The sequence below is a fragment of the Brachyhypopomus gauderio genome, chromosome 2 (genome assembly GCF_052324685.1).
Source record: "Brachyhypopomus gauderio isolate BG-103 chromosome 2, BGAUD_0.2, whole genome shotgun sequence".
NCBI lineage: Eukaryota > Metazoa > Chordata > Actinopteri > Gymnotiformes > Hypopomidae > Brachyhypopomus > Brachyhypopomus gauderio.
Window position 1 is genome coordinate 16,797,746 of NC_135212.1, and position 12,942 is coordinate 16,810,687.

The 12,942-nt window shown below is 44.7% G+C and overlaps 1 protein-coding gene across 4 annotated transcripts in view; it reads left to right on the forward strand.

The window, feature by feature from the left end:
• sptbn4b (spectrin, beta, non-erythrocytic 4b) overlaps window positions 1-12,942 on the forward strand; it is a 70,128-nt gene that overhangs the window by 21,895 nt on the left and 35,291 nt on the right. For 2 of the 4 annotated variants that reach the window (XM_076989006.1, XM_076989015.1), the window contains exons 16-19: window positions 51-807; window positions 1,516-1,718; window positions 2,484-2,574; window positions 5,966-6,112. In XM_076989006.1, coding sequence (XP_076845121.1) covers window positions 51-807; window positions 1,516-1,718; window positions 2,484-2,574; window positions 5,966-6,112 — 1,198 coding nt within the window. Of the gene's footprint in view, window positions 1-50; window positions 808-1,515; window positions 1,719-2,483; window positions 2,575-4,620; window positions 5,192-5,214; window positions 5,544-5,965; window positions 6,113-12,942 lie in introns of those variants that run through there. The other 2 variants (XM_076989031.1, XM_076989022.1) reach the window with 2 other exon arrangements.

The window sequence follows — 12,942 nt, forward strand, 5'->3', positions numbered from 1 at the left end:
ACAATTCTCAGAAGCTATGAAGATGAAAATGTTAATGTCATTAACCACAGGTGGAACCGTATGGTGGAGCTGGTGGAGCAGAAGAAGGATCATTTGAATTCCATACTCCGCATTCAGAACTACCTGCTGGAGTGTACGGAGATCAAGTCCCAGATCCAGGAGAAGCGGAAAGCCATTGATGCTACACAGTACGTGGGTAGTGACTTGGGCAGCGTCCTGGCCTTGCAGCGACGTCTGTCCACCATGGAGGGCGCTCTAGCTGTCCTAGAGCCCAAACTCATCCACCTGCAGCAGGAAGCGGAGGAGCTGGCCACCTCCCACCAGGACACAGCTGTGGAGATTCTGGTGCCGTTTGAGGGCATCAGTGTGGAGTGGGAGGAACTGAAGCGTACTCTGCAGGGCTGTGAGGACTCGCTCACGGTCGCTGGACGCTTACAGCAGTTCATCCAGGACCTGGATTCTTTCCTCACCTGGCTGGTGCAGACGCAGACGTCTGCGGCCTCGGACGAGCTTCCCAACACGCTGGAGGAGGCGGAGCGGCTCATTAACCTGCACGCAGCCCTCAAAGAGGAGATCGGTCGCTATGAGGAGGACTACGAGCGCCTGCAGAGCGCCAACGAGATCCTGGAGTTGGAGGACTCGCCGCTGCCGCACGCTGCTCTGCAACAGTGGCTGCACAAACTGGACGTGGGCTGGACCAAACTGCTGGAGATGTGGGAGAGCCGGCGAGACGTGCTGGTGCAGGCTCACATCTTCCACCTGTTCCTGAGGGACGTCAAGCAGGCCGAGGCCTTTCTCAACAACCAGGTGAGATAGACCACTAACAGAATCTGTTTAAAACTTTTTCTGAATTTTTCAGCTATAAAAACACCATTACCACCACAACACATAAACATGAATGATGTAGAATGCCATATGTTAGTTGAGCTCCAAAAATGGTGAGGTAGAATTATTTTTACAAGATGGATGGGATGTGAATGATATATTATTTCAATCATGCTGAAATATTACAAGCATCAAAGCATCCTAATGCAATGTAATAAAGCATGTTTACGTTTTGGTCAGTGTCATTTGATGCAATTTTTATGGTCTTTGCAAAAACTGCAAAGACAACCTCCGCGTTAATCCCCAATCTGATGTCCATTGTAAATGTCAAATAATGTGCATTACAACTATGGTGGAGTTTGTGTCTGTTCTGATTTACCATCACACCAACATGCATGCCTGCATGTGCAGAACCGACATGCCTCAGAAACTCCTTTTTTGTATATGTCACATATGAGCACACTTGAATAAGTATTGCTTTCCATATGAACGATATTAATATTGATGAATATTGGCAAAATATTAAATAATATATTAAACAACAACATCGACAAAGATAATGATGATAATAATAAGTACAATATAAGGTTTCATATTTGCAAAGCTACTCTTTGATATTTTCATTTTATCATAATGTGTTAAAATGTAAAAAACACTTTAAAGATGGTTTTGGTGCTCTCTTGCTGTCAGGAGTCAGCTCTGGCCCACGTGGAGCTGCCCACCACGGTGGAGACGGTGGAGGCTGCTATTAAGAAGCATAAGGACTTCACCACCACCATGGAGCTGAACCTGCACCGAATCAAGGCCGTCATAGAGGCAGGCGAGAGCCTGATCAGCCAGAGCAACATCTATTCAGAGCGCATCCGAGAGCGCGTGGACCTGCTCAGTACCAGGTGAGACATGACACTAACCCTAACCCTGACCCCTAACCTCAATCCTAACCCTAATCCTAACCCTAACCTTAATCTTAACCCAAACTGGAACCTTACAGGCCACGTGGTTCTGCACACAAGTCCTATAATAACCCTCAGAGCTGCTGTACCTCATGGAACACCAGACACAACACATGGTAGCTCACCGAAAGTCATAATGCATTATAACCTTTGGAGAACAACTTAACTTCTAAAATATGATGAAATTTGGAACAGAACCAGTCCTAGATTAGATCATAATAAATCATTGTTTTACATTGTTTAAGCTGTGTGTTGTATTCACATTATCACTTTGTTTGCACAAGGCTGGATGGTTTTATTAAGTTCATAATGCATTCAAACACCATTGTTTAGAGTACTGTGTTCTTGCATTGTGAATTTAGTTGAGACAACCCACTAGGTACTGAGTTCTCTGTAGGCAGAGCTCTATGAGGCTGGCCAACCACTTTGTTGGACAGAGAGTGCAGCTGCACCATCGGATGACATACGTTCTAAACAACGCCTGTATTTAGAGACTAAACAAAGGACCCCACGCTTATGTCTCCCTGCGCTGAATAGATGAGTGACAATGAAGGGCATGAAATTCGGGTTGAGGGGAGGTCTGAATAGCGTCTGCTCATCCCCCAGCATACCCTCCTCCCTTAAAAGTGAAGCCCTGAAATGCTGCATGCAGGTTTAATACAGGCTGATATATTTCATTAAGTGTCTGGTGTGTTTGGCCCGCAGAGGGAACGAGAACCGGGAACTGGCCCAGCAGTGGCTCCGCAGACTCAACGAGCAGTGGGAGCTACAGAGGTTCCTGCAAGACTGCCACGAGGTAGAGTGTGTGTGTGTGTGTGTGTGTGTGTGTGTGTGTGTGTGTGTGTGTGTGTGTGTGTGTGTGTGTGTGTGTGTGTGTGTGTGTGTGTGTGTGTGTGTGTGTGTCTATGTGCACTGCCACTGCTGGTCATAATCCAATCAGTGTCCAAACACCATTCAACACCATGGACCAAATATAATGGACATAAACTATGTTAAAATCTTTAGTGTATAACACTTATGTACTAATATAATAAGATTTTGCTTCTGAGGTCACACAACATTTTCAAAATTGTAGTGTTACTCAACTATTATATATACATATATACTATGGGCAGTCATGGCCTAGCGGTTAGGGAACTGGTCTTGTGACCGGAGGGTCGCAGGTTCGATCCCCAGGCCATGACTGAGGTGCCCCTGAGCAAGGCCCTTAACCCTCAATTGCTCACTTGTATAAAAAATTAGATAAAAATGTAAGTCGCTCTGGCCAAATGCCATAAATGTAAATGTAAATGTAACTATTATGTATTGGAACAGAAAAAGGATAGTGTGGATATTTCCAGTGTTTTGCTATATGAAAAGGGTCCATGCAGGAGACCAGGGTGGAGCAAGTCTGTGTCATTAAGTCGTGTGTGTGTGTGTGTGTGTGTGTGTGTGTGTGTGTGTGTGTGTGTGTGTGTGTGTGTGTGTGTACATATTTACCATTGTTGGTGTTATTGTGTGTTTGTTTTTTGGGAGACTGATACTGTAAGGGGTTTTGTGACAGCCTCAAAGCAACCAGCTTCATCAGATGATTAAACTAACTGGCTATGATTTGCACATTTATTTGTTGGGTTTGTTGTCACTAATAATTAATGATTCCTTTCAAAACACAGGAAACATGCCTGTGAGTGGGGCTATGACATTAATGCCTGACTAAGAGTGTTTGCGTAAGCTAGCTGATTGGTGTAGCTGGTCTGCTCCTGGTTAGGACCTCATGGTCTCTTGTTTGGGTAATGGATGCTGTGGTTGGAGCTGTACAGTCTGCTGAGTGTGTTTCTAGTGTGGCTTTATTTAGGCTCAGCCTGCTCTTTTCTACCCACGTTCAATTATTCAACACCTATCCTCATCACTTATTCAACCGAGAGAAAGATAGAAGGAGAGATAGAAGGAAGTGAGAGAAAGGGAAGAGAGGATTGACAAGAAAGAATGGCGGGTGATCCTTCAGCCAGAGGAGGGCGCACATTTGATCTTCCTCACTGCAGAACTGATGGTGTGCCAAGAGGATGGACTGGAGATCCAGGGACCCTCACGTCCTGTACCAAGACCAGAAATGTAAAGAACTATGCCATCCTCATTTAAGGACTTATTGATTGCTTGCTGAGGTATCTTGAATACACAAGGTTTGGACCAATGGCATTGATAATGTCAAAGTTTCTTAAAGAGAATGAATAAACATGTATTCTTGTTTTTGTATTCTTGCCAGTAACATTTGACCTGATGGTCTTAGGTGGAACATTTCATGCGTCATATCAAATGCACCTGCTGCTTACACTGCTTATGAGGGTGGCTGAATGTGGCACATTTATGTTATGTAATTGATTATTATGTAGCAAGAGTCATAAATATTTATCTCACACAGATGATCAAGTATTGCTGAATTAATTAATTGTTGAATTAATTGAAATAACTTCTGACATAACAGCTTTGTTCCTGTGCATTGAGAAGTTGGTCCAACTTGCCCCTGACTGGGATTTAGTGTGTATGATGCGCTTTGCTGGGAAAACAGCACTCCAGTGCACCAGTGAGAATCAGAGTAACCCAGGGGAGAATAGTTTTAAATGCGTGTTTGGAAAATGTGTCGATTCATCCGTTGCCGTTTTAGATCAAGTGCTTTGGCCTCACAGCAGCGTGGCGGTGAGGATTTGGCTCCCAGGACTCTGTTTGGTTCCCTCCTATTTTCTGATTGGCTGAGCACTGGCTCGGCCCCCTTCTGCTCCTGCCTATTACCATTCACTGCTTCACTCTCTTCAAGGGCCCAGCAGCGTCACTGGTGACGCCTGTTTCATACGTAGGATCCCACTCTCTCCATCTCCCACTCTCTCTCTCTCTTTCTCCATCACCGACTCTCTCTCTCTCTTTCTCCATCTCCCACTCTCTCTCTCTTTCTCCATTTCCGACTCTCTCTCTCTCTCTCTCTTTTTCTCTCTCCATATGGCTTGCTTGCTCCCCCTCCCCCCCGCTCTCTGCTCCTCTCTCACTGTGTCTCTCTCGCGGTTCTGTTCTTCCGCGCGGCTTTCTCCCGCCGTGCTCGGTTACTGCATCAAGCGGATCAGGGTGTTCCGGTGCCAGGGCTTCAGGATCTGCAGCGTCCGGCCGAGTCAGTATTGCAGGACAAACGGCGCGCGGAGAGGGAGAGGAGGAAGAAGACAAAGAGAGGAGTGTGGAGGGGGAGAAGAAGAAGAAGGAGGAGGAACAGGAGCAGTGGAAGGAGTTATCGACTGGCCTGGGTCGCCGCGTGACTGAGGCGACAAGCGCGTTTCAGACCATTCGGAGGACCACGTCCTCTCTCCTGACACTGACACCCACCCTCCTCTCTCGTGCTGCCTCTCCATCACCACGGATACCACTCACACGGCCGGTAGTGCTGCCTCAACGTGAGTTGCCTGCTGTTGTAAATCACGGTGCGGGCTTCTGCTCTCCACAGTCCTCCTCTCCAGCCTGGCAGCCCGAGTCCGAGACCACCAGCCTTTTGTTCTGTTTTCGTTTTTTTCATTTGTCCATCTGCGTCTGGTATTCACACAGCCTCCCGAGCGCTGTTGTTTGCTCTAGGGTCCTGTTGTTTGGGCTGTAGGGTCCTGCTCACAATGCTGTGTCTCTGAGTCCTCTGTGTCTCTGAACCTGTGGACACTCCAGGAGAGGTGCAGTGTTTTGATACTTGACTGGGTGGAGCATGTGGATTTATAGAACTGATTGACAGAATCCTCTGGTACCTGCTGGTCAATGCCGGTAATTCTGCTTGGGGTGTTTGTGGGTTTGTGTGTGTGTGTGTGTGTGTGTGTGTGTGTGTGTGTGTGTGTGTGTGTGTGTGTGTGTGTGTGTGTGTGTGTGTGTGTGTGTGTGTGTGTGTGTGTGTGTGTGTGTGTGTGTGTGTGTGAGTGATGTGTGTGTGTGATGTGTTTTATCGGGTTCCTAAGAGTGAGAGAGATGTTGGAAAGATTATTATAACCAGCAAATTACTGAGATAACATTTAAGATTGCTATAGACAACAAGCAAATTACATAGTTTAAATGTTTGATTTTTTATTTGGTGGGTTTATTTAAGTGGTTGTGGGTGAGAGTTCTTGTTCTTTCTAAGTAGTGTGTCTATAGGTCATGTGTTGTGTATCCTAACACAAGTATGTCTAAGATGTTCCGCATATGTTTCTCAGCTGGGTGACTGGGTGGCGGAGAAGATGTTAATGGCTCGGGACCTGTCCCGCGACGAGGCTCAGAAACTACATAAGAAGTGGCTGAAGCACCAGGCCTTCATGGCAGAGCTGGCACAGAACAAGGAGTGGCTCGACAAAATTGAGAAGGTGAGGCAATTTCCAAATACAGTCTTCTTCTGCTGGATGGGCAGGTGTTTGCACGTTTCTCCAAGGGTTTGTGGTGATGTGAGTGCTACAGAGAAGCAGTCGTTCTGATTCGTCATGGACGTTTGCTATTTCAGTAAATGTTTTGTGTTGGTGCAGTGTGTTATGGGCCGGCCTGTGAGCTGGCTTGCCACCACTGGCCAGGTCTGTGGAGAACGGGCCTGGGGACACAGGCCAACTCGACTAAATCTGTTACTCTTGTTGCTCAGATCGTGGTATTTGTGGTAGAGAAGTTCCCTCAGGCCTTAAACTTAGGCAGGGATGGCAAATGACGGGTTGGGATTATATTTCCACTTTAGCAAGAGGTTGTGTTACTTTGTCATTTTTTAAATTGACATAGAAATACAGTGTCATAATGATTAGGGTCAGAGGTGTAATGTTTAGCGTGTAAGTGTAATGATATACCATTGTGATATGGTTCAAAATGCACTGTCTACATATAAACCCTCTATGTTGGTTTCAGCTCCCAAACACATGGAATTGGTAAATTGCTGATACCAGTTCCATGTCTTAGACTACAGGTTACACAGCATTTATTTGCTATTTATTATAGCGACAGTTTCCTTTGTAATTATTTAGTTGTTCTCAGTTGCTCTATGCTGGTGTTTACAAATTAAATGATTTTTTTTTGCATAGGGCAAAGCCCATTTAATAAACTTTCAGTTGTTGAAGCAGATTGTGAATGAAGAGCAAAATATTTTTACATTATCATCACATTTCAGTTTTTCTGAATATATGCGTCCAAAAATGAGTTGCGGACAAAAGAAGGGAAGATTGAGGAAGGTGTGCCAAATGTATTTGTGTGTGTTTGGTGAAGGGGTAGACATCTGTGTTTGGTGATGTGGTAGACGTCTGTGTTTGGTGAAGGGGTAGATGTCTGTGTGTTTGGTGAAGGGGTAGACGTCTGTGTGTTTGGTGAAGGGGTAGACATCTGTGTTTGGTGAAGGGGTAGACGTCTGTGTGTTTGGTGATGTGGTAGACGTCTGTGTTTGGTGAAGGGGTAGATGTCTGTGTGTTTGGTGATGGGGTAGACGTCTGTGTGTTTGGTGAAGGGGTAGACGTCTGTGTGTTTGGTGAAGGGGTAGACATCTGTGTGTTGGGTGAAGGGGTAGACGTCTGTGTGTTGGGTGAAGGGGTAGGCGTCTGTGTTTGGTGAAGGGGTAGACGATCTGTGTTTGGTGAAGGGGTAGACGTCTGTGTGTTTGGTGATGGGGTAGACGTCTGTGTTTGGTGATGGGGTAGACGTCTGTGTGTTTGGTGAAGGGGTAGACATCTGTGTTTGGTGAAGGGACAGACGTCTGTGTTTGGTGATGGGGTAGATGTCTGTGTGTTGGGTGAAGGGGTAGACGTCTTTGTTGGGTGAAGGGGTAGATGTCTGTGTGTTTGGTGAAGGGGTAGACGTCTGTTTTTGGTGAAAGGGTAGACGTCTGTGTTTGGTGAAGGGGTAGACGTCTGTGTATTTGGTGATGGGGTAGACGTCTGTGTTTGGTGATGGAGTAGACATCTGTGTTTGGTGATGGGGTAGACATCTGTGTGTTTGGTGAAGGGGTAGACATCTGTGTTTGGTGAAGGGACAGACGTCTGTGTTTGTTGATGGGGTAGACGTCTGTGTTTGTTGATGGGGTAGACATCTGTGTTTGGTGTTGGTGTAGACATCTGTGTTTGGTGATGGGGTAGATGTCTGTGTGTTGGGTGAAGGGGTAGATGTCTTTGTGTTGGGTGAAGGGGTAGACGTCTGTGTTGGGTGAAGGGGTAGACGTCTGTGTATTTGGTGATGGGGTAGACGTCTGTGTTTGGTGATGGGGTAGACGTCTGTGTTTGGTGATGGGGTAGACGTCTGTGTGTTTGGTGAAGGGGTAGACATCTGTGTTTGGTGAAGGGACAGACGTCTGTGTTTGTTGATGGGGTAGACGTCTGTCTTTGGTGATGGGGTAGACATCTGTGTTTGGTGATGGTGTAGACGTCTGTGTTTGGTGATGGGGTAGATGTCTGTGTGTTGGGTGAAGGGGTAGATGTCTTTGTGTTGGGTGAAGGGGTAGACGTCTGTGTTGGGTGAAGGGGTAGACGTCTGAGGATCCCTCTGTCTCTCATTCAGTGGCTGTGTGTGCAGTCCTCTCCCTCCCTTCTGTCTTTCTCTTCTGTCAGTTTCTGACCCAGTATTTTCATGATGGGACAGATTGGGCTCATTTTTCTTGCCTCAAAACCCTAAACTAGTTACCGGAATAGCACACAGCTGAACTGTGGTGACTGTGTGATCTTCTGAGCTTGTCCTCAGCGAGCATGCTGTTCTACTTTGCGGGCTATTTTACTCCCTTTCTGAATTGGGCCTGCGTTGCTGCTCAGATCTGTGAAAACTCACCTGATGTGTTTGATTCACAACAAATGCATTCATAAATTTTAACTACGGATTTGCCACTCCAACAGATAAAAAGTGTTTGCATTTCACAGATTCATGTATGATACAATTAATGTGACATTATAAGGTTGGTGTTGCAAACACCCGTGTTACTGTTATTGAGCATTATTTTTGTGTCAGTGTCAGCCATGTCTATTTCGAGTTTATTGGTTTTAGGTTTTAAATATACAATAGTAGAAATCTATAAAATCATTGTTTCTCCTGTCCACAAAACACCTTTTTTTATTTGTGAAGCAAAGCAGAGCAGAACTGCTTACCTGTCATGCCACCTTGCTGATACGCATGACAGCACAAGTTCGGCCAGGTGAGACCAGAAGCCACTGGGTTAGTTGCGGGCCTGCCTGACTTCTCCTTTTCTCTGCCCGTAACACATTAGTGGTCACAGAAAGACAAAAAAAGAACACAATGTAACCTTTTTCCCAGAATGTCTCCCTGGTGATAGGGCCTTGTAGGGTATGTAGGGCATGTAGATTGTGTAGGGCATGTAGGACGTTTAGGGCCTTATAGGGTGTGTAGGGCATTTGTGGCACCATGTGGGGCGTGTAGGCCCGTGTGAGCCACATGTAGGGCATATAGAGCCATGTGGGGCCATGTAATGTAGATCCGTGTGGGTCCATGTGATGCTGTGTAGGTCGTGTATGGCGTGTGAGCATAGCAGACTATTTCTCAACACACATGTTCAAGAGCAGTTCCTCAAGGCACCAAAGGAGCCTTGCAAAGTTGCGTTAAATATAAGGGGTGCATTATTATACTACTGTTATCAAATACAAAAGATAAAGTATTGATAACTACGAATCTTGTATCAAGTACAATTGTGGCATTCATAACAAACCAAATCACTTGAAAACTGATTGAAAATTCAGCTAATTATGATTTTAAATGTGGACCTCCTGTACACATTTGATTAATACAAATGTGGCAGCTCTGTACAAACAGCTCCAACTCTGTCTCTCTCCCCCCTTCTCCCTCCCCACCGTCATTTTTGCCTGTGCTGCTGGCCACGTGTGGCTGTGGAAACCAAGCGTGGAGCAGGAGATGGTAGATGGGATCTTCTTAATCTATGGCAGTAGTGAGCAGATGATCTGTTCCTCTGGTTTTGGCCATGTTTTCTTTTATTGGAGCTAAGCTAAGTCCCAAGCTAACTGTGTTTAGGCATAACTGGTGAGAATCGTAAGAGGCTGTCTAAGAGATGTTGGTCTCAGAGGCAGAGCCGGAGTGGCTAATCGGGAGATTTGGGAGGATTCCCGATGGGCCGGCTCATGTCAATCTCTAGTTTGGGCCGATTGGGAGGGGGAGATAATTTTGGGCCGGATTTGGGTATGAAACTTCCCAGTGCTGAAAAAGCTCCCACTCCGGCCCTGCTCGGAGGTGTCGAACCACTAAAGAAATCACATGCGTTGGAGCCATTTAATTGCTTGTGCATATTTTGTTTGTCCACTAGGAGGCAGGAGGTAATTAAAGCTGCTCCCAGCAGCAGTGAAGTAGGGTCTGGAATGGACATATATATCAGTGTTGGTGAGCTACAGTTGAGTTGAAAAGATGTACTGGACAAATAAACAGACAATCCAGCATATTAAGGTGTGGACTTATTTATTCTAATAAGATGTAATAAAAATTCTAGTAATCGAATATTTTATTTTAATAAGATGGCAAGACAAATGAGTCAGATATGAAACAACTATTTAGTAGCGACTCATAGAATGGACGGATTCAGAAAGAAGTGACGTAGTACAGTGAATGGGTTTGGCGAGCATGAGCTGTTTTGAACCTCCTAATGACCATATGACATAAGTCCTGGTGATGTGATGTTGATGTGATATTTTTGCTCTATTGTCACGGGTGTGGCATCTAACAGCCTGTGCATGCTTGCCAAGGGTGGGGCTGGGCATGCATCAGTTGCCAGGAAATGTTGTCTGCCTCTCCATGCGGAAAGGTCACTTTCATCGTCTTCTTCCTACCAAACCTCAGTTAAATAGGACAACAGGAAGTGACTGGGTGTACTTCCGGGTCTAGAGGAAGCAGAATAATAGGGAGAGTAGAGCAGTATTCCCTACCACAAGGTCCCTAAGCAGTACCCTTGTACTGCCTATTCCCTACCTCAGTTTATTTGCTGCTTTTTGATAAGACAAAAAAATATTACCTTTACATCAACTTCCTGTGTTGTGAGAAACGTTTATTTACTACTTCCTGTGCAGGTTGAAGTTCCCTATCAACTAAACATTTGCACTCCACTAGAGACTGTATTTAGGACATTTCTTCTAGGACACTTCTCATTTTAAGATTGAATTTACAAGGCAAGACATGAAAGGTAATGTGAGTTAAAGGGAGTGTTGATACAAACTACCTTAAACATCTTGGATTTAGAACTGGCTCTAGAAAAGCAAGACGATGTAATGCTGATGTGATCCTGTTTAACAGAGCAGAGAGGCTGCTTGAGTGTCTTCATCCAATGCCCAGCAGGAACAATGAACGTTCCTCTGACTTTCTTGTTAGGGTTCACACACATGTGGGAAACCTATTGTAATTGCTCAAGTTTTTCTTCTTTTTCTTATTTTTCAGTCTATAAAATGCATCGTGCATCCTAGACCGTAAGGCCAAGAAACACCAAACTTGGTATTAAGATGCAGCAGGGGTGCATTGAGGGAAATATAATTGGTGCCTGATGGTGGTGCTATAGCACAGCATTTTGCATTTTGGTCCATATCACCCACACAGTAAGAACTAGAAACAAAATTCTGTTCACTTTTGTTGCATTCCTTGGATCAAGCCAAACAAAAAAGCTTGTTGGACCCATAAACTCTGCCTACTTAGATTTCTTGCTAATTTGCATAATATGCTAAACCTACTTTTGCTACTACTCCTTGGGATTTCATGAAATCACCACAGTCTTGGTATCAAAATATTCAGAAAACACTCCTTATTAATAAATATCAACAAAATGTCGATATAGTCTGGCTGTCACATGTCAATCAATAGCTCTTGGGCGGGGCCTAATTTGCCTCTACAGCTATCTCTCAACAATGCTTTGAACAATCTTCATGAAACTTTACATGCAGCATCATAGGGCCAAATGGACACAGGACACTTAGTCATAAAACATGGCTGCTATGAGCCAATTTATTGATTTTGGCCATTTCACAGGCTTAACATTGGCCAATCTATATGAAATGCTAAGCTGTACTATATTTGGACTGAGTCACTGTATAAAGTTTCAAATCATTTAGCCACTAGGTGGTGCTGTTTGTAAAAATAATGCATAACTCCTACATATTTTGTCTTATGAACATAAAACTGGAATCATTTGATTCCTTGCCAATAAAGAGATAGTTTTCCTATTATAAGTGTTATTCAAAAATGCACATTTTTATTTATTTATTTATTTTTTATCCTTAATTCATAAATATAAAGTCCAGTTTAAGATAAGATAAGATCCTTTATTGATCCTGCAGCGGGGAAATTTGCAGCGGGGAAAGTTTCATTGTTATGCAGACGACACCCAGCTGTACATTTCTAGCAAACCCGACTCCACCCGCCCTCCCTCCTCCCGCTGTGATTGTTTACAGGAAGTCAAGTCTTGGTTTTCCTCAAATTTTCTCAAACTCAACAGTGATAAAACAGAGGTCCTCCTCATTGGTTCTATATCAGTTCTTGCAAAAGTAAAATGTTTTTCCATTTCCATAGACAACACTATTGTTCCTCCCTCTCCTCAGGTAAAGAGTCTAAGTGTCGTCCTTGATAGCACTCTGTCTTTCCAAACCCATATAAATAACATTACTCGGTCTGCATACTTTTATCTCAGTCACATTAACCGTCTCCGTCCCTCTCTCACTCCTGACAATACTGCCATCTTGGTTAATTCCCTGGTCACTTCCCGCCAGGACTATTGTAATTCTCTTTTGTTCGGTCTCCCCCTCAAATCCCTCCATAAGCTACAACTGGTTCAGAATGCTGCTGCCCGTGTCATATCTAGAACCCCATCCTTTCATCACATTAGTCCTGTTCTTCAGCTGCTTCACTGGCTCCCTGTTAAATCTCGCATTGATTATAAACTTCTGCTTCTCACATTTAAGGCTATCCATCACCTTGCCCCTCCATATCTCACTGAGCTCCTACACAGACCCAGCCGCACTCTCAGATCCTCCTCGTCTATCAGTCTCACTGTTCCCCCGGCCCATATGAGCACCATGGGGCTAAGAGCTTTCAGTCGCTCAGTTCCCCGTCTCTGGACCTCTCTTCCACCGGACATTCGAAATATTGATTCCTTGGACGTTTAGGACTGCATATAGTCTCTAATCTGCTCCCTGCTTTGTTTGCTTGTTGTTTATGTTCTTTGCTTTGATTTTATTATTTTATGTAC